Below are 22,576 nucleotides of genomic sequence, written 5' to 3'. Positions count from 1 at the left end.
GCACCTACGGCGTTATCGGAACAGAACAAAAATAACGGAGGCGCCGGATCAGTCATATGGCGGTCACATGCATCATCCAATGGACCCTATTGACTATGATCAGGCTCGGATTGGCCCACAGGGGAATCCCCCGGTGGGCCCCGAGCAAGGTGGGCCCCTAGTCTCCGACCCCCTGCACAAGTAGAACATAACACATTAGATTTACGGCACTTCATACATATATTCAGTGTACAGCACCTCCACCAGCCTATGTTCATATAAAAAACTTGTTTGATTATTATATTTCAATGCATCCGTACAGTGGGCCCCCAAAATAAATTTTAGGGTGAGCCGCAGTTTTAGAGGTGCACCTAAAGGTGAGGGAATTATGGGCACATATGGCTAGCACCATAGGGACACCCATAGGAATCTCTTGGCGGGAAATATTACCTCACACTGCGGAATATACCGTGCAGGTCGGTATTCAGGAGGCATATTAGGTAAAATAAATAATAATTATAATAGTGAACACTTGGAACTATCATTAGTGAATAGTGGAGCCATATAGCTGCGGTCCGCTGCGGTGACCGGGCCCGTTACCGGGCAATGCGTGAGGGAAGTGCGTCAGCGGCCGGGCTCGGTGCGAGTATTGTGTGAGGAGACGGCGTCACGTGATGCAGGCGGAGGGCGGGGATTGGCCGGCTCCTGGCAGCGGGGTGATTCTCCCGTCTCCTCACAGCATCCTCCTGAGCTGCTGCTGCCGAGGGCCCTCAAGACACACCGAGGCGGGCCCCTGACGCCGCACAGCCACACACTGCCGCCCTTCAGCCTCCTGGGAGATTAAGGAATGATATTGTGCCACCATGATGGAAGGTAGGGTGTCTTCTGCTCATCTCTGCACCATGCCGTGCCCCTCACCCCCTCCTCTCCCGGATCTGGTCTTTAATGCCATACACCCCCTCCTGAATGTCACCCTCCCTCTGTCTCCTTCATCCTTGCTCCCCTTTCCATGCATATCACATTGTGCATTAATGAGGTCAGCCCTGCCCCTAAGTCCTGGGGGGGCCACAGTCCGCCCTGGATGGGGGCCCCCTGGATGTGTCAGTGTAAGATGCACTCAGTCCTCCTAAAGTCGTGATATATTTGGGGGTCATGCATGTACAGATGCAAAATTCAACCCCTTCCCACTATATAGCCCCTATGCAGGGCGTGCGTATTTATGCAATTGGTCACATGAAAGTATCGTCGACCTGTTTTTTCAAGGTGCTTCGCTTAAGGGGTTAAGAGGTTGGGTGGTCTGTACCTCCTCTCCGGGGTCTGATGTCGGCGCCAATGCCCAAGGATTTTTTTTATTTATTTTTTTGCCAGTCCGGCCATGGATGTACCGAGAATCCATCCCACCCAGTCGGCCGATTCGTTGATCGTTTGCACTGACGATATTGGCATGGGGTGTCGGGATTTTCTGTATCATACCAAAAATCCGAGATGATCTGGGGCCCGATTCTTCATGAATACTAGAAAAATATAGTAAATCTTTAGTCCTGGGCGGCGTGCATGGCTCCAGACTGTATGAAAATGCTAAATGACCCTCAAGGCCAATGTATAAAGCTGATCTAAGGGCACGCACATTTATGCAATCTTATTTCTTTTGAACCTGGGGTACATAAATATGTCTTATTTGCAAAATGTCGCCCCCCCTTCCCCCCCCCCCCCATCCTTCCACGACTTAAAGGGGCCGGGTGCATGCTTGGGTAATGAATGACCTCCCCTTGAGGTCTGTTCCAGGCTAAAATCTCAGCATTGATTCCAAAAGGATTATTTGAGGAGATGGCATGCAAGTCTGCCCTTAGGATGGGGAGAGATGGTTTAATGGATTAACCCCTTGTGAGCAGGCTGTGGAAGACGATCCCCCTACCCGTGATGAGATTTTATGTCGCTTGTGTCTGATCACCACGTAGCGGGGATTCTTGCTTCCTCTATGGCTTTATTGACTCGGCCGTCGTGGTTTGGGCCTATAGCACTGAATGGATTCCCAGCTCTCGGCATCTGGCTCGCTTTGCTTGTCAGCAGGAGCTTAATACACTTTGGGTAGGCTTCATAGCAGGATTAAAGGGCGGCCTGTATCGGTGAGGCTGGCAGTGAATGCATCACACATCATGTCAGCAGGAAGACCCTATGCTTTCTATCAGTGTGTGTGCAAATGTGTCTGGTACACACTGGAAGATGGATCCAGCCTTCTCATCAATGCAGGAGCATCAGTGTCATAGCCGTTGTACATCTCCAGCACATCCATGTAACCTCCTCCTCCTCCAGTCCTCGGCTCTAGGAATATGGACGTTTTATAACCACTTGGTGCAAATTCACACAGTGTAAAAAATATTTATCTATTATCTATCTCATATCTATTTATTTATCTTATATATATATGTCTCTATCTATTTATCTATATCATATCTGTCTGTCCATCTGTCTCTATCTATCTATGGAATAGATACAGTAGAAGAGCAAGGAAAACCTTCTTAATTACCTGGATTTCTGCACTGATTAATTACTAATAGAATTTGGTCTGCATTTTTACCCAAGTGACAATTCTAGACAAATACAATGTATCGAAAATAATAATCCACAAAGAGTTGTGCAGTTGCCAGGAGATAGAGTAAGGTACTTTTACACTTGCGGCAGAGGATTCTGGCAATACGGACGCAAACTGATGGCATTTGTCAGACGGATCCGGATGCGGATCCATCTGACAAATGCATTGAAATACCGGATCCGTGTCATCCAGAAAAACGGATCGGGTATTAATTTTTTTGCATTTTTAAAGGTATGCGCAGACCGGAAAGCCGGATCAGTTTTGCTGGAACACTTAATGCCGCATAGGGCACCTATACACTTGAATGTAAATTAATGCCGGATCCGGCATTCTGGCAAGTGTTCAGTATTTTTGACCGGAGAGAAAACTGCATCATGCTGCTGTATTTTCTCCATCCCAAAAAACGTAAGAGGGACTGAACTGATGCATCCTGATGTATACTGAACGGAATGCTCTCCATTCAGAATGCATTAGGATAAAACTGATCAGTTTTTTTTCCAGTATTGATCTCCTGTGACGGAACTCAATACTGGAAAACAAAAACACTAGTGTGAAAGTACCCTAAAACGCGTTCTGGCTTTCCGTTTGTGAGATCCGTCCAGGACTCTCACAAGCGGTCCAAAACGGATCAGTTTTCCCTATTGCATTCTTAATGGAAAAGGATCCGCTCAGAATGCATCAGTTTGCCTCTGATCAGTCTCCATTCCGCTCTGGAGGCTGCTTGCAGTGTTTTGCTGTCCGCCTGACTAAACTGAGCCAAATGGATCCGTCCTGACACACAATGTAAGTCAATGGAGATGGATCCGTTTTCTCTGACACAATAGTGTTCAATGGTGTTTATGACGGATCAGTCATGGCTATAGAAGACATAATACAACCGGATACGTTCATGACGGATGCATGCGGTTGTATAATTGTAACTAAAGCGCTTTTGCAGATCCATAACGGATCCGCAAAAAGCGGTAATGTGAAAGTAGCCTTAGTGAATCATTAAAGGGATTGGCCAGACCTGTAAAAGGAGGCTTACTTATCTGCTTCCCAGTGCTGGTCCCCGCTCCTTTTCCTCCTGTCCTGCCATGCTCCGCTGCACTCCCTCGTTGAAAACATCCGGTTTGACATCGCCTGCAGCCTATCAATCGCTGGTCACAGTGCAGACCAGATTCCCTTGTGTCATATGTCTATTTGCACCAGCTCCGTACCTTGAGGCCCCCTGTGCCAGCCCCATACCTCGTTGCCCCCTCTACTATAATTCACAGTTGGGATCAGGTCTTGGTGTTAGTGTGCAATGTTCTCTTTCTTTCCTCCAAACATAGGGTTATGGAAAGGAGGCACTGCTGTCCACAAAAAATGTTGCAGTCTATCTCAAGGTTGCCAAAGACTAAGGCCTCTTTCACACTTGCGTTGTCCGGATCCGGCGTGTACTCCACTTGCCGGAATTACACGCCGGATCCGGAAAAACGCAAGTGTACTGAAAGCATTTGAAAACGGATCCGTCTTCAAAATGCGTTCAGTGTTACTATGGCACCCAGGACGCTATTAAAGGGCTTCTGTCACCCCACTAAACCTTTTTTTATTTTTTTTTCCTTACTTATAATCCCTACACTGCGATTTATGGCTACATGATCAAATTAATCATTTTGGTCCTGTAGATTTAGTTTAAAACAAGCTTTTAAAATATGCCAATTACCTTGCTACCAGCAAGTAGGGCGGCTACTTGCTGGTAGCAGCCGCATCCTCCGATTGTAAAGACGCCCCCTCCACATTGTGATTGACAGGGCCAGGGAACGGGATCGTTCTCTGCTGGCCCTGCCTGTTTGCATTTAAAATCTTACGCCTGCGCTGCGGCTGTACCAGTCTTCAATTGGCGCAGGCGCACTGAGAGGCGGCTGCTCACTCGGCCGCTCTATCCTTAATGCGCCGATGACGTCGCATCTACACCCAGCACAGGCGCATTGAGGATGGAGCGACCGCCTCTCAGTGCGCCTGCGCCAAATGAAGACAGGTACGGCCGCGGCGCAGGCGCAAGATTTTCAATGCAAACAGGCAGGGCCAGCAGAGAACGATCCCGTTCCCTGGCCCTGTCAATCACAATGTGGAGGGGGCGTCTTTACAATCGGAGGATGCGGCTGCTACCAGCAAGTAGCCGCCCTACTTGCTGGTAGCAAGGTAATTGGCATATTTTAAAAGCTTGTTTTAAACTAAATCTACAGGACCAAAATGATGAATTTGATCATGTAGCCATAAATCGCAGGGTAGGGATTATAAGTAAGCAAAAAAAAAAAAAAGGTTTAGTGGGGTGACAGAAGCCCTTTAAAGTCCTGGTTGCCATAGTAGGAGCGGGGAGCGGTATACTTACAGTCCGTGCGGCTCCCGGGGCGCTCCAGAATGACGTCAGAGCGCCCCATGCGCATGGATGACGTGCCATGCGATCACGTCATCCATGTGCGTGGGGCTTACTCTGGAGCGTCCTGGGAGCCGCACGGACGGTAAGTATGCTGCTTCCCCGCTCCCCACTACACTTTACCATGGCTCCCGGGACTTTAGCGTCCCGGCAGCCATGGTAACCATTCAGAAAAAGCTAAACGTCGGATCCAGCAATGCGCCGAAACGACGTTTAGCTTAAGGCCGGATCCGGATCAATGCCTTTCAATGGGCATTAATTCCGGATCCGGCCTTGCGGCAAGTCTTCAGGATTTTTGGCCGGAGCAAAAAGCGCAGCATGCTGCGGTATTTTCTCCGGCCAAAAAACGTTCCGTTCCGGAACTGAAGACATCCTGATGCATCCTGAACGGATTTCACTCCATTCAGAATGCATTAGGATAAAACTGATCAGGATTCTTCCGGCATAGAGCCCCGACGACGGAACTCTATGCCGGAAGACAATAACGCAGGTGTGAAAGAGCCCTAAGTCGAACTTTTTAACACAAATGCACAACTTTGTATTTGGGTGGCATTTAAGATGGTCTCCATCACTGTGTCCACCAAACATAAGTTTGCTAAATGGAAGAGGTCAGTTGAAGGAATTATTTTTACTGGAGTTTAGAGATTAGCGAGTTGACTCATCAGGCAGAGTTCTTAACCTTTGAGGGGCTGTCGCCGCTGCTGAAGAAGCTCTCCCCTGCCACTTGATTGACCGGATTAGACATTTTGCCTGGCCCTGATAATCTGGCACCTGCACCACTGCTCCAGGTAGCGACACAAGTGCTGAGGCTCTGCTTCCTCCTCCAGCACACCAACTGTTCATGTGCCGCTACCCGGAAGTGCAGTGCCGCATGCACAGTCGCTGCCACCTGGAGCAGCGCTGCAGGCTCGCGATTGTCATGTCATGGCAAGATGTTCGACCCTGTCAATCAAGCAGCAGGGGAGAACTTCTTCAGCAGTGGAGACAGCCTTTTTACAGGTGAAGAGCTAAATCATTTCACCCATCACAAGTGGAGATTTATTTTTATTTTTTATTGTTGGTAAGTGTTCATTTATCTGATTTTAAAGGGGTTGTTGGGAGAAAAAAAAACCTGAAAGTATATAATAAAAATAAAAACACGACTCGCCTCTCCAATCCCCCGCCGCTCCACTGCAGATGCTGGATCTTTGCTTACTAGCTGCCAGGGATGGTGTGCTGTAGCAGCAGCCAGAAACTTACTAGCATTATACCTGTTGAGGTTGTGGAAGGAGCACAGAGTATTTCAGCGCAGGGTAGCGTTCTTGTGGGAGGCAAAGCTCTATATCGTCTCCAGCCCTTCCTCACAGAAGCACCGACAGATGCATGGCGACATTAAGCTGTGTACCTATGATAATATAGGCGGTCCTGGATCTATAATTATAGTCATTGCATCTGAAACATGCACCCACTCCAGCCTAAACATTGTGACTGTTCACACCTAATAATCATCTCCGGTATTACATAACATTACGGCGATATTTCTGGTGGCATAGCCTATGGCTACAATGTGTCCTTATTATGGCTGCTTGCCTTGTTTTTTTTTTTTTTTTTTTTTTTTTTTTTAAAGGGGTTGACCACTTTGTAGTAAAAATTATTAAATCATGTAAAATGTTGTGTTCATGGAGTAAGAAAATGCTAAAGCCCCTCATTTCTTACTCCATGTTTTCAGGTCAGTTTCCCCTGCAGTCAATGGCTAGGAGATGTACACAGTGGACGGCGACAGTAACTATGTTCATCGGACTCAAGTTGGCGACGGTCTCGCGATTTACCAATGTGACGGCTTTTCCGGCCGCGTCCTGCTCTGCACGCAGCTGAGAAAGCGGTCACAACGGTGGAGCCCGTCACTATCCCATCATATGCACTTCTGTTCATGAGCTGCAGGGGATGTTGATTTGAGGACCTGGAGTAAGTGATGAGGGGATGTAGGGTTTTCGGGTGACAAAACACAACAGTCTACAGCAGGCACGCTCAACCTGCGGCCCTCCAGCTGTTGCAAAACTACAACTCCCATCGTCATCATCAGAAGGGCATCGTGGGAGTTGTAGTTTTATAACAGCCAGAGGGCGGCAGGTTGAACATCCCTGGTCTACAGCATTTTGCAAATTTTACTAGAAAGTATCCAACCCCTTTAAGATGAATGTCTTAAAGAGGATGTGTCACCTCTCCTTACATGTCTGTTTTAGTAGATTGCATTCCTCGTGCAATGTCAATGCAGAAGTAACTTTCTCAGGCCTCTGTGTTGTGTCATACCTCTGTTATTCCTGCTGGAAATGTCTGAATACATTGCCAACTGGCAAACATTACCATTCCCCTTATCAGTGGATTTTGTCCCTACACTTGCCAGTCACTGCTGACAGTATCAGACTGTATCGGGTCACACCCTATTGTCAAGGGATTGGTAATTTAGTCATACATTTCCAGTAAGGATAACAGAGGAATGAAACAAGGCATAGTAGCCTTTATTTTATGGATAATACAAGTTCTCCCTCAAGCGAAATCATCTTAAAGCTGCATCCTAAAGGAGTTCCTTGCATTAATCTAGGGGGCGATTAATCATTCATGGTTGCGGGCTCTATTCCCTGCCGTCCTGGGGTGCACTGCCATTCATTCTGTAATTTGTAATATTCACGTGCGTTGTACTCGCGCTAAGTAATCTTTAGCAAGGATCAGAGACCAAAAAATATCCCAATGAAACCCCTTCCATCCCCGGCCTGTTTTTTTTCCACTTGTCATTGTTGTAGGTTGAAATTTGCGTTTTGCTGTGTGATGATTGGAAGCCAGAGGGTATCTCGGTCAGAGCCGCGGAGGCTCAGATGAGGGGGAAACATGAAAACCAGGGAAGGAAATTACACAAAATGTCTCTGAGGTTGTCTTTATTCTTATACCGGGAACTCAAAGTCTCTACATCAAAGCAACGATTAGCAACAGTTTGGGGAGTTGTAGTATTTAGACGGCACATGCAGGCATGGTTAGCGGGAGCCATATTTGCTCATCTTGCCTTACATTACAATTGTTTTATTTTTTTTCCTGAAACCCTCATATTCCATCTTGATGCCCCTAAATATAATATATATCAAGCCAATGCACAAAACATTATTAAGATGCTTAATATGTGCTGCAGACATGTAGATCGTAATCACTAGCAGAGAATCAGGATGTACAGACAGGGAGTCTTCTGCCTTTTCAGCATATTGGCGTCATAGAGGATGTCCCCCATTTTGGACAGATGAAGATAGATTTTTTTTTTTTTGGGGGGGTGAGAGAATTGTTCTATAAGCACCAGAAATTATAACTCAATGCCCACTTTTTGCATTATTATTATTATATTTTTTCTTGTGGAGATCAGCACCATGGTCAGCTCCGCAGCACTCCTGTGTCTCCGTGATTACATAATCATTTACTAGTAAGGCTACTTTCACACTTGCGGCAGAGGATCCTGTCAGGCAGTTCTGTCGCCGGAACTGCCTACCGAATCCGGCAATCCGGACGCAAACTAATGACATTTGTCAGACGGATGCGGATCTGTCTGACAAATGCATTGCAATACCGGATCCGTCTCTCCATGTCATCTAAAAAAAACGGATCCGGTATTTATTTTATTTTTTTGCATTTTTAAAGGCCGGACCCGTTTTGCGGGAACACTTAATACCGAATCCGGCACTAATACATTTCAATGTGAATTAATGCCGAATCTGGCATTCCGGCAAGTGTTCAGTATTTTTGGCCGCAGATAAAACTTCAGCATGCTGCGGTATTTTCTCCCTACAAAAAAACGTAAAAGTGACTGAACTGATGCATCCTGAACGGAATGCTGTCCATTCAGAATGCATTAGGATAAAACTGATAAGTTTTTCCGGTATTGAGCTTCTGTGACGGAACTCAATACCGGAAAACAAAAACACTAGTGTGAAAGTACCCTTAGCTACATTCACATATGCATTGGGAACTCCGGCAGTATCTGGTATAGCCGGACACGAACATGCATTTCCGGTTTCCGGAATGAATGCAGTCTGTCGGCCAGACAATAAGTCCTGCATGCAGTGCTTTTTGTCGAAATCTGTCTGTATCCCCGTCAGATTCCATTATAGTCGAAGGGGATCCAGCAGATACGGTAAACTCTGGTAGCCAGTTCCTCTGCTGGATCAGGCTACCAGAGTTCATGACGCATATGTGAACGTAGCCTAATGTTACTTTTTTTCCACAATGTGATATTTGTAGTTATTATAATAATAATAATAATAATTGTCATGGGTCAGTCCTATAATAATCTTTATTTATATAGCGCCAACCTATTCCGCAGCGCTTTACAGTTCAGGGATTCATGTACAAACAGTCATAAATAACATAGCAACAGACATGTCAATAATTACAACAAGAGGAATGAGGGCCCTGCTCGCAAGAGCTTACAATCTATATGAATCCTATGACATATGACACAATGTTTGTCATTTACATGCTGTTAGGTCCAATGAAGAGCTCTGGCATTTACTTACATAGTATGGTGACACCTGGCTTTCAAAGTGTAAAGCAGTATGCATGTCCACAAAGTGCTGGTGGACACACATGCTCAGCAAGGTCTCAGCATGGTGATTTTCTGTTCTCTGTACGGCAGCCAATAGAAATAGCTTTCTGCCCTGCTTGTCGGAGCCTCTGCAGAAACATGGCAATATAGCTGAGAAGACTCCTTCTATAGGGCAAGTAAGAAGAGACTATATATTGCCAGCTGCCAGAGGGAGAAGGAGACTGATTCTGTCCAGGGCTCATCCTCCAACAGAACAGATTATCAATGTCAAATGATTTAAAAGAATATTTTTTATCTTAGAATGCTGTAAATTACATTAAAACAGCAATTAACAGTGTTTCAGGGTTTTTGGTATGTAAATGATTCATAAAATGACCATCAACATTTTACTTGAGGATTTTGCTTCAGATGTCACCATTCTGCATTTCAGAGTGAAATCCACAGTGGAAATTCACAGAAGAATAAGGCTACTTTCACACTAGCGTTTTTCTTTTCCGGCGCTGAGTTCCGTCCTAGGGGCTCAAATCCGGAAAAGAACTGATCAGGCATATCCCCATGCATTCTGAATGGAGAGTAATCCGTTCAGGATGCATCAGGATGTCTTCAGTTCAGTCTTTTTGACTGATCAGGCTTTTCAGAAAACCGTAGCATGTATTTTTACCTCCGGCCAAAAATCCTGAACACTATGACTAAACGCCAGATCCAGTCTTTTTCCCATTGACTTGCATTAACGCCGGATCCGGCGCCTTGTGTTCAGTCAAACCGGATCCGGCTTTTGCATGTTAAACCCAAAAAATTTGCAAAATCCTGATCAGGATTCAAATGTAATCCGTTTTCACACGTTTTTCCGGATCCGGCGGGCAGTTCGGGTGTCTGAATTGAACGCCTGATTTAAACAATGCTAGTGTGAAAGTAGCCTAAAAGGGGTATTCTGGTTTTAATTATTACATTTTTTTTATTTATTTAGATAATGGGATGTTGAACAATTTTCTAATATATAGATCTATTTAAAACTTTGCTTTCAGACCTTTATTATATCCCTACAGTAGCCTCTCCCTAAAGAAAAAAAAAGTGGTATGGCCCATTTTAGTCCTGTAAGATGAATCCAAAGGAGAGCTGGATAGGTCATGTGACCCTCATACGTGTCATGTGACCTGGCTTTCAGTTAACTGACCAGGTATCTAACAGGTGAATAGTAGTGTATCTAGGAGCAGTATATACAGTATTACTAGCCACAGCAGTATCTCATCATGTCTATCAGTGTCTGTGTAGAAACGTGTGTTTGTTTTTGTTGTTATTTTTTTTACCCTAATCTTTATTAACAACATGATAACGTCACCTAGAGACAGGCAGTTTTTTTACAAATCACCTACAGACAGGCAGCCATGTAAATACACAAAGTAATGTACAGTAGTTGTGTAATAACCACAGTAAAATCATGATTCCAACATTAGTCCTATTACTTATCACATGAATGTGTCCTGTGTGCTGACACAGCACATGTATGTCATGTAACACTGATGCTTACAGTACTGAATGTCAGGGATTGTATGATGTGGAGAGTCATAACTGATACCATGTTTCAGTTGGGCCATGGATATATTACACAAGACTGATACATGGGCTATACCATTCTACTGCATATAGGGGTCCACCGCCTGATATATCAAAAGTGTGTGTGTGCAGAATTTTAAGGGGATCATCAGGATAGGTCATCGATATCTCATGGTGCAGCACCCCCGCCGATCAGCTGTTTGAAGAGGAGGTGGCTTTCCATGCGAGCGCTGCTTCCTCATGATTACACTGCCCTTCATCTCCCTTGCAGCGGCCGTGCAGGCAGTGTAATTACAAGTACTCGCTCTGTTCAAGTAAGCTCTACAACGCGTTGCCAAGATGACTGGCAGTGTAATGAACAGGAAGTAGCGTTCACATGGAGCTCCACCTCCTCTTCAAACGGGATAGGTCGTAAATATATACTGCCTGCACAACCCCTTTTAAATACATGTATATTAGAAAATTTTATGATTTACTGTTAGATGGACAAATAAATAAAACTGGATTTACTCTTTTAACAATCTGTGGATTTAAAGGGGTTTTCCTAGATTTTGATACTGATGACCTATCCTATCGTCGGTCACATGGCCTTGACGCAGCTCAACCTCATGGAAAACAATGGGACTGAGTGCGATAACAAGCGCGGCCGCTATACAGTGCACAGCGCTGTACTTGGTAATCTGCAAGAAGGCCGCGACACTGGTGTCTTGTCAAGCAGCTGATCGACGGGGGCCCGGGTGTCGGTCATCAGTATTAGGCCTCTTGCACATGAACGTGTGCGCCTCGTGGCCGTGCTGTGGCCAGCAAATTGTGGACTCCAATGCACGAACACCAACTGTGGGGCAGCCGCAGCGGATCGCGGACCCATTCACTTTAATGGGTCTGTGATCCGCCGATTCGGCAAAAAGATAGGACATGTCCTATCTTTTTGCGGAATGGAAGTACAGGACGAAACCCCACGGAAGCACTCTGTAGTGCTTCCGTAGGGTTCCGTTCCGCATCTCCGGCTTTGCGGACCCATTCAAGTGAATGGGTCCGCATCCGTGATGCGGAATGCCCATGAAATGACGCCCGTGTATAGGCCTTTAAAGTCATGGAAACCTTTTTTTAAATCTGCACCATATATCAGCTTCCAGGGTAGGGTATTGCAGCTTCATCCTTTTTACTTGAATGGGACGAAGTTGCGATGCCTTGTGTCGCTGCTACTGTAGATGCGTAGTATAAGTAGACGGACCCATGTAAACATTGAAGAGACTGCAGCACCCTTCAAACAACTGATTAGTGGGGACCAAGAGTCGGACCCCTAAGGACAGGCCATCAAAATATCCTGAACCTAGAAAACCCCTTTAATTGTTTATGTGGCTAGAGGAATTGTCCAAGGGCATTGGGCATGTATATGTGCCGAGTCCAGCCATGTGCATCATGCGCCAGGCTCTTACTGTCCAGCTGTGACTAATGGCTGGGGGCCGGACAGAGCTCATTACTCATCACTATTAGGCTAGGGCTACACGACGACATGGGTCGCGCGACACATAGGGCACAACTACACTGCAACATGTGTCGCACGACATTGATGTCGCACCAATGTTGCACAACAATTTTTATAACGATAGTCTATGGCAGGGATGTCAAACTCGTGGCCCTCCAGCTGTTGCAAAACTACAACTCCCATCATGCCTGGGCATACTACAGCTATCAGGGAATGATGGGAGTTGTAGTTTTGCAACATCTGGAGGGCCATGAGTTTGACATCCATGGTCTATGGTGTCGCGCTGCGACATGCGACATGCTGCAACTGTGACGTGACCGTTACAGAAAAATCCATCTTGTCGCAGCATGTCACAGTGCAACACCATAGACCAGTGATAGGCAAACTGCGGCTCTCCAGCTGTTGCAGAACTACAAACAACAACTCCCAGCATGCAAAGACTGCCTACAGCTTTCAGCCTACAGCAGGGCATGGTGGGAGTTGTAGTTTTGTAACAGCTGGAGAGCTGCAGTTTGCCTATCACTGCCATAGACTATCATTATAAAAATTGTCGCGCAACATTGGTGCGACAAATGTCGTTGTGTAGCCCTAGCCTTACACATTCAGCAGTTGCCTTCTTTACATTGAAGTCCCAGAGCAATAACCAACTGTGCAGCCAATGATTTCCTCGCTATGTAATAGTATGTGTGGTCTTCAGACCTTGACCCCCACTGTGCTGGAGATTCTCTTATACGTTCTATTCAGGGGTCATTTTACCACGTAACTCAGTTTAATATATATAAAATGTGTTTACCAGGCATTAGAGGAAACCACATCTCAGCTGGCGATCTGCCAATGGCACAGGAAAACATTCCTTACTCAATGCGAAATTAAATTCACTTTCTTAATCAGCGGCTGCAGCTCTAATTAACAATGCTACAATTTTCCATCATAGACGCTCTGTTATTCGAGCTCAAGCCGGTGCCCAGCTGTGGGCGCGTACCTGTTCTTTACTTCTCTATTGACATCTCTGTTTTAGGAAATGTTTGCGTTCCCCATGAAATATTAATTCTAAAGCATCTTTTTCTCATAAATTTGCATTGTGTTGTTCCTTCTGGAATCCTGAGTGCATTGATACCTTGGTGTTACCATCCTCCTTGTCATAGGAGTATGTCCCTACACAGTCTGACACCGACAGCACTGGCATGCCCCCACCACCGGTTGTCACAGAGGAGTGATGCAAGATGCTTCATGGAGAATACAAGTATTTACTAAAAGAGACATGTCAGGAGAAGTGGCAGGTCCTCCTTAAAGGGGTTGTGTCACCTGAGACATCGGTGGCATATTGCTAGGATGTCAGATAGGTGCGGGTACCATAAAAGTGAATGGAAAGTGCACCACTGCCGGAAATCGGCTATTTTCGGCTCTCCCATAGAAGTGAATGTAGAGTAGCCCTCTTGTGCAGTTCCCTCTCGTTCACTTTGTGGGCCCCATAGAGGTGGTACCTGCATCTATCTTACATTGTTGGCATATCTTGGTAATATGTCACCGATGTGTCAGATTAGACAGCCCCTTTAAGGCTACTTTCACACTTGCGGCAGAGTGATCCGGCAAACAGTTCCAATCTGGCAATCTGCATGCAAATCCGTCCTACAAATGCATTGCAAGAACAGATCCGTCTCTCCGGATGTCATCCGGAGAAACGGATCCGTTATAATTTTTTTATCAAATTTTTAGGACGGTTCCGGCATCGCTGTATTTTTACATTTCAATGTAAATTAATGCCAGATCCGGCATTCCGGAAACAGATCCGCATGCTGCGGTATTTCCTCCGTCCAAAACGCCGTTCTGTGACTGAACTGAAGACATTCTGATGCATCCTGAACGGATTTCTCTCAATTCAGAATGCATTAGAATAAAACTGATCAGTTCTTTTCCGGTATTGAGCCCCTAGGACGGAACTCGGTGCCGGAAAAGAAAAACGCTAGTGTGAAAGTACCCTAAGGCATCAGTACAGTTTATGGTCCCAGCATATCTGTATTATCTGTTAGTCTAATGGCTCATTCAGACGAATATATGGGGCCTGTGCCCGTATTGTTGATCATACCTGCCTGCTCTCCACCTCTGCGTTCAGTCTCTGTCGCTCCCTGCAGAGCTGAAATCGACATCCAGCGACAAGGGGAAACTTGACCACTGCAGCCAATCACAGGCCGCAGAAAACACGGATAACCGGACGTGTGCATTCTGCATTTAACTGAACAGCTGGCCCCTTATAGAACACTCCTATCCACGTCCGTAATGCGGACACGGATAGTACATGTGCTTTAATTTTGCGGACTGCACAAAACAGACGTGCGGATGTGGACAGCACACAAAATGCTGTCCACATCTTTTATGGCCCCATTGAAGTGAATGGGTCCGCATCTGACCCGCCAAAAAATGCAGTTTGGAAGCGGACCAAAAGTACAGTACTTTTGTGTGCATAAGCCCTTAGGTGCAGAAGGTACATGGCTGATCTACTGTGACACGTAGAGAAGGTTTCTTTATATATTTCTCAGTTTAAATTGTAATATGAGACAACATAGGATTAAACGGAAGGAGAAGATTAAAGGGACGTCCGAATTATTAAAGAATGTTCCCTAAGGCAGCAATTGTGATAAAGTATCAAAAGAATGGATACTAGCCTATTTCATCCCTTGCTGGTTCCAGCCTTTTATTGTTTTGCTGCAATGGTGACATGTATAACTCCACTTGACCGAGCCCGTAACAGCCACCAGCAAGCAGAACCGCATACAAACCCACAAGAGAGAAAAACACAGCAATAAAAAAAATACAATTACCAATCCTTATTTTCTATGCCCCTTTTTGTTTTCTTCTTTTTATATTTTGAGTCTTATTTACTCTGCCTTAAAGGGGCGGTCCAGGATTAGAAAAACATGGCTGCTTTATTCCAAAAACAGGACCACCCCTATCTCCAGAGTTGTGCGTGCTCTTGCAGCACACCCCTCTTCACTTCAATATACCTCACACAACCTGGGAACAGACGTGGCACTGTTTTTGGAAGAAAGTAGCCCTGAACAGTCGCCCCATCCACACCCATAAGCATGTTTGACCCCCTTTTTGATCATAGTCCATCACTTACTGCAGAAAGCCCAATAAGGGCTCATGCACACGCCTGCGCCGTGTTTTGCAGTCTACACATTGCGGATCTGCAAAACACGGATGCCGTCCGTGTGCGTTCCCCAATTTACGGAACAGGCCGTCCATAATAAAAAAATTCCTATTCTTGTCCGCAAAACGGACAATAATAGGGCATGTTCTATTTTTATTCTGTGGGGCCATGGAGCGGAGCATCTTTTTGTGGCCCCATGGAAGTGAATGGATTCGGAACCAAGCCGCAAAAACTGCGGCTCGGATGCGGACCCAAACAACGTTCATGTGCATGAGCCCTAACTCGTACTTCTGCCCTGAACATGGAAGTAATTATAAACCGCAGAGGAAAAATCTTTGCAGCATAAATGTTCTCGGAAATACGTCTTTGCCATTGTTTTTTTGTTTTTTTTTGTCCCGAGCATTCTCGGTTACCATGGCGATAACTCAAGGTCTTCTTTTTGTGCTGTACATACAGTTATGTCAGCGGATCGACTGGAGGACGCGCTGTAATGTACAGGAATTGCGGATTCTAATGGAAAAGTCCCCCCATTGAATAAGCCCTGTCTATCAGGAACCCTTTGTTCCTCATATTTACTGCATTGTGTGAATTGGAAATTGTGGGGCAGATGTCAGACGGGCACAAGATCTGAACAATGTTTGCATTCACTGCACAGAAGGCGGTTTGTTTCTGAGAATTAATATGAGGAAGTAGGTCTCTGCGCGTTCTCTACCATATCCGAATATTTGCCTGACTTAATATTTATTTTTCGCCTTTTTCATGAGGCCTACCTGCCAGACTATTGCCAAAAATGTGTGTAGCCTTTTCTACTTCATTGGTTTACTAGGTCTTCAAACACAACCTGCTAACTTGTTTGAAGCCTAGCTTTGGTCACTTTTTGATGATTTCACTTATTTTTTGGTTCATTATTTTTTTTTTGCATGCAGTGGTTGCTACTTGAAAACCATCAGTAAGTTGCCGCTGTCAGAGCTTATTCAGATTTTTTAGGCTTAATTTATCAAAGACTAAATTTTTGTGCTGGTCTTTCATATCCCCTGCACTGCCGGAGGATAAGCTTTATTTATGACGAGGGACAGCCCACGTGCCTGAAATCTACCCCAACCCCGGGAGACTGGCGTAAGTGAATTCGCCGGTGCTGATGACCCCACTTCTGCCATCCCACCTGCACCAATCCAGGGGCATGCAACTTTTTTTACACCAGTTTCTGGCATAATTGGTCTTATTAAATGACCTCCATTGTGTTTTTTGTGTACCTGTTTTAAGATGGTTTAATGCTGCATTTTGCAGTTTTCCAATGCATGCTTCAAAAGTGTATATATAGGACCCTCATTCATGTGACAAAGGCCAAAAGAGAGTCCTTTCAGCATCTGTCTGCTACTCTTTTCCAGGCAAAGGCATCTCGTAAAAGAAAAACATGCCTGTACAGGCTTAACCAACATAGGTATACATTGGGAAATCCTCCCCACTTATACTTGCGTCAGACACTGCAAAACGCAGCATGAAAGCATCATATGGATGGAAACGTTCACAGGCCCTGATTTAAGACCGGCGTGTGCCCCGTCAGTCTTGATAGGGCCTGCACTGCTGGAGGAGGCATGTAATAAATAGCATGCCTCCTCCGGCAGTCCATGCTGCAGAATGAGCTCTATGGCAGCTCGTAGCTACCATAGAGTCCGGTCGTTATTTATGCCAGTTTTTGGCACAAATAATGGTGAATGTACTGCAGCTGATGGCCTCGCCCAGACCTTGCCCTCCCCACTTCCAGTTTTTTTTAATCTGGTGAAGGCGCCCTGAAAATGCCGCCTGCAACTAAAAAAGTTGCAGTGGCATATAAAAAGTCGCTTTGTGTTTTTTTTTTGTTTTTTTTGTTTACAGCATGTCAATTTATGCTGCAGGTTTTTATGCCTCTGCTTTCAAACTTTGTAATGCCTAGGGGGAAAGTAGCGTATGCCACGTATCCCACTGCCAGTCCTGCGGCAGTGCCACCACAAAACCAGTCCATTTTGGTTTTTTTTTTTGCTGTGAGGAATTTCAGCCAGATCCTCTGTGGGGCCGTACACAAAGGGCTTTTGCAGTTTTATGGGAATATACGGTATAGAGTGTGCACCCCTTCACCACCATTATCTTTCCAGTGCATGTAAAATAAAACATGCCTCCGCTTTGCAAGGAGTTTTGTTAAAAATCAAAAGGCTTGTGTACCCATTTCCTATGCAGACCTATCTGTTTCCATGGCTACAGACTACAAACAAGTAGGGGACACATGGAAGGAGTCCTGTGATGTCAGTGGTTCCTTTTATTTGATGCACAGTTCACGCATCCATCACTTCGTAGCTCACATCACCGTTTAACCCCATTGTGGAACATCCAGCCCGCTATACCTGCAGATTAATTCATCTGAAATATTGATGAAGGGATCGTGTTTGCTTTTCTTGCAAGTCCAGTAGAACGGCTCATGTTCCCAGCGTTGGTGCGAAGCAGAATTCCACCACTTTCCCTGTCCTCTGCTGCCGTCAGTTAGGGCCCTTTGGGCTGAGGATTGGTGCAATTGTCTGCAATGAACTTTCGTATGAACGCTCGTTCCCGATAACTGGTCAGCGTAAAATTGCCAAAATCACCGGACAAACTGGAAAAATCTCACTTGTCGGGTGATCACATCTTTGATCACTCTAGTGCTAAACTGTTCCAGCAGGCCTGCCGTAGTTCGTTGCATCCGGCATTGCCAGAAACTGCCAGAGCATTGACAGGCCCCATTGACTATAATGGAATCGGGGCTGATTCCGTCATTAGTGCCGAGAGTGGACTGGACAAATGCCGCAACAGGCTGCGTCTTGGTCCGGCCGAATTCCAGAACTAATGTCGGAAATAAGCCAGACCCCATTCGACCAGACAGTGTTTTTGTCCGGATTAATCCCGGCACTAATGTCGTAAACAAGCCAGGTCTCATTTAATCTGACAAATGCTGCTACAGGCAGCGTTTTTTGTCCGGCCAAATCCCGGCACTAATGGCGGAAATAGGCCGAGTCCCTTTATATTCAGGGTAAAAGAAGTATCCAGCTGTGGCAGATACGATGAACTCCGGCAGGATGTTCCTCTACCGTGAAACTAGCCTAAATGGGATGAGCTACTGAACAGAGGATGAACAATCAGAATGAGGATTGTTCTTCCCCCTTTCACTTTGAATCGTTCTGTGTAAAAAGCCCTGTATATTAGCATCGGCACTCGTTATTGGCTGTGTAAGAGGACCTTAATTGTGCTGGTTCAAGCAATTAAATGGGTTGTCCGGTTTGAGGAGGAAACCGGACATCATGGGGGATCCTGCCTGCAAATAAAAAAAAAAAGTGCTCATTACTCACCCTTTTTATCCAGCAACAGCAGTGATGTCACATCAACAATGGGTGACCTCTGCAGCCAGTCACTGGCCATGCATCGAAGAGGTCAGTGATTGGCTGCAGCAGTTGCATGTGGGCGATGTGATGTCACCGCTGCAGCCAGGTAAACGGACCCCAGCTGGGAGGACCAGGATCTGCTAGGTAAGCAATGGTCACTTCTTTATTGCAGGCCCCCCCATGTCTGGTGTTCTACTGAAGTAGGACACTCTCTGTAACTGGAAAAAATATATGCAATGGAATCCCTTACAGGGACAATTACTGATCTACATTCATTCCAACGTGGAGAATTAATGGATTAGACTCCAAAAAGAACAGAAAATAAAATATTTTTAAAAAGGCATCATTCATCCTGCAGTCTTGTTTTACTCCACTTCTAATGCCCCCTCTTCTCCTTCAGGCAGTAAAAGGTGGGGCAGATGGAAGGGACAGGGACTAACATATGACTATAGGTCTGCATAGTTGCTGTATACTGAAAACGGTAGGGCATTTTTAGACTAGTTCATTATTATTTTTTTTTGTTGTTGCTGCATTGAATCATGAAAAGAAACTGCTGCTCAGTCAATCACTGGCTTAGGCGGTCTACCTGGGAGGCCAATGATTGGCTGCGTCCAACACTGGACACATGAACTGTTCTAACGGAAATGACTGGGGATCGTTGAGTAATGCTTTGTTTTTTTATTCTACCCCCTTTATTTCATATATTATTATTTTTGTCCTGCAGACAATCCCTTTAAAGCAACTTTATGTGGTGGCGTATGTGTATATATTTTAGATCTTTCCGGGCTTTGATGAATATCTATGTATTTCACCTCACTTCTGTTTTTGTAATATTTTAACACTGGAAACAATCCCGCAGTGTGCCATCTGTTGTAGGGTGACGTGTTGCGTCATCGCAGAGGTCAGGCTCATCTGAATTGCTGCGCGGAGTACGCTCAGCTGTGCTTTACAGAGAACACATACGGTAGTAATGTAAAGAAAATATTTACCCTCCTGTCAGGATTAATGTGTGTCCCCCGGGGTAGGGCCGCTTTCCTCTATCCGACAACCAAACCACAGTAATTGTAGCTCTGCAGCTGAGCTCCGTGTCCCTGAATGCTCCGGGTGAGTTGCATTTGTAACTGTAAGGCAGGTCCCTGATTGTGTCCTAGGCATTTATGACCGTGGTGTAAATGTACAAGATGGGGAAAAACAGTTTAAGGATGTTTGACTCCACTTTTTTTTCCAAAAACGCTTAGGCCTCTTTCACATGGGCGAGATTTCCGCGGGGGTGCAATGCGTGAGGTGAACGCATTGCACCCGCCCTGAATCCGGACCCATTCATTTCTATGGGGCTGTGCACATGAGCGTTGATTTTCACGCATCGCTTGTGCTCTATTTTGTGCGTTTTTCGCGCAGCGCAGGCCTAATAGAAGTGAATGGGTCTGTGTGAAAATCGCAAGCATCCGCAATCAAGTGCGGAAGCGGTGCGATTTTCACGCATGGTTGCTAGGAGATGATCGGGATGGAGACCCGATCATTATTGTTTTCCCTTATAACATGGTTATTAGGGAAAATAATAGCATTCCTAATACAGAATGCTAAGTAAATTAGGGATGGAAGGGTTAAAAAAATAATAATAATTTAACTCTCCTTAATTCACTCGTTCGCGCAGCCCGGCTCATCTTCTTTCTTCTTCTTTGCTGTGCAGGAGAAAAAGGACCTGTGGTGACATCACTGCGCTCATCACATGGTCCGTCATATGATCCATCACCATGGTGATGGATCATGTGATGAGCGCAGTGATGTCATCAAAGGTCCTTTACCCAGGTCCTGAAGAAAGAAGAGAAGCCGGGCTGCGCGAACAAGTGGATGTATTCAGAATGCTATTATTTTCCCTGATAACCATGTTATAAGGGAAAATAATACAATCTACACAACACCTAACCCAAACCCGAACTTCTGTGAAGGTCTGGGTACCAAACATGCCGATTTTTCTCACGCGCGTGCAAAGCGCATTACAATGTTTTGCACTTGCGCGGAAAAATCGCGCATTTTCCTGCGACGCACCCGCATTTTATCTGGCCTAAATCCATGACGCCCGTGTGGAAGAGGCCTTAGTTTTTCACGGTGAAAAGCGCTGCATCCAGATGTTATATATTGGGCAATAGGAAAATATTAAAGATTTTTTTTGTGCCATTTTGATTGTTTTCTGTCTTTTTTTCTTTTTTTCTTTTATTTTTTTTCAATTGCAGGATGTTGTGGACGTGGTGTTTTTTCTATAGAGATGTCTATAGGAAAAAACACCTTTTCAGATTTGCTGCCACGCAATACGCAAAAAATTTAACATAAATTGACCTGCGTTGCAGGTCAATTTATGGTACGAATTTCCACAGTGGATTTCACCCTTTGCACCAATCTGCACCAAAATCCACAACAAATCCACATGTGAGGTGTGTATTTATGGCCATACCCTTACAGGCACTTGTGGCACATTGCCAGGATATGCCATCAGTCTTTGATCATTGGGGACTGACTACTGTGACTTCCACCGATCACCTAAAACTTTACGTTTATTTTTTTAGGATTGAAAAAACGTACCAGAAAGGCATTTGGCATACGGAAGAAAGAGAAAGACACTGATTCCACGTAAGTCTGTGCAGCACTTTCTCTCCACGAATTTGCCAGTATGGTGCTTTGATCATTGCATAACATTTGACATTGACTTTGTGTAGGGAAGTCATGTGGCTGGAATTGAGTGCTATATGTAAGGGCTCATGCACACAAACGTGTTTTATATGTGTCCGTTCCATTTTTTTGTGGCCCATATTCAAAACCATTCGCTTCAATGGGGCCGCAAAAAAAACTGAAATTACTCTATGTCCGGTCCACAAAAAAATAGAACCTGTCCTATTATTGTCCGCATTACAGACAAGGATAGGACTATTCTATCAGGGGCCAGCTGTTCCGTTCAGCAAAATATGGAATGCACACGACTGGTATCCGTACTTTGCAGATCCGCAATTTACGGATCGCAAAACATCCAACGGTCGTGTGCATAAGCCTGAATATTTAAAGGCCCAGTATGCAGAATAGCAGCATCTTAAGGCCTCTTGCACACGACCGTATGGCTTTTTTTTTCGCCACAAATACGGATGGCCTGTGTGCATTCCGTTCTTTTGTGGAACAGAACAGCTGGCCCCTAATAGAACAGTCCTATCCTTGTCCGTTATGCGGACAATAATAGGACATGTTCTATCTTTGAATGGAAATACAGAAACGGAAGGCATACGGAGTATCTTCCATTTTTTTGCGGATCCATCAAAATGAAGGGTTCCATATACTGTCCATATGCGGAACGCAAAAAACGGAATGGAAACGGGGAAAGAAAAAACGTTCGTGTGCAAGAGGCCTAAGGTCCCATGCACTTCGTATATTAACGTGCAGGGCACATGTGCTCTCGCCATACAGCACCATGTTACG

General features: G+C 45.3%; 1 protein-coding gene across 1 annotated transcript in view; it reads left to right on the top strand.

The window, feature by feature from the left end:
- Nucleotides 1–704: 704 nt before the first annotated feature.
- The window catches only part of SGIP1 (SH3GL interacting endocytic adaptor 1), a 115,230-nt gene continuing 93,358 nt past the window's right edge, over nucleotides 705–22,576 (top strand). The window contains exons 1-2 of the mRNA XM_044300886.1: nucleotides 705–852; nucleotides 21,679–21,742. Of these exons, the coding sequence (XP_044156821.1) occupies nucleotides 843–852; nucleotides 21,679–21,742 (74 nt within the window). The 5' untranslated portion in view covers nucleotides 705–842. The remainder of the gene's footprint in view (nucleotides 853–21,678; nucleotides 21,743–22,576) is intronic.

This window comes from Bufo gargarizans, chromosome 7 (genome assembly GCF_014858855.1).
Source record: "Bufo gargarizans isolate SCDJY-AF-19 chromosome 7, ASM1485885v1, whole genome shotgun sequence".
Taxonomy (NCBI): Eukaryota; Metazoa; Chordata; class Amphibia; order Anura; family Bufonidae; genus Bufo; species Bufo gargarizans.
Note: the sequence above shows the minus strand (reverse complement) of the source record. Positions and strands in the feature narration are given on the sequence as shown.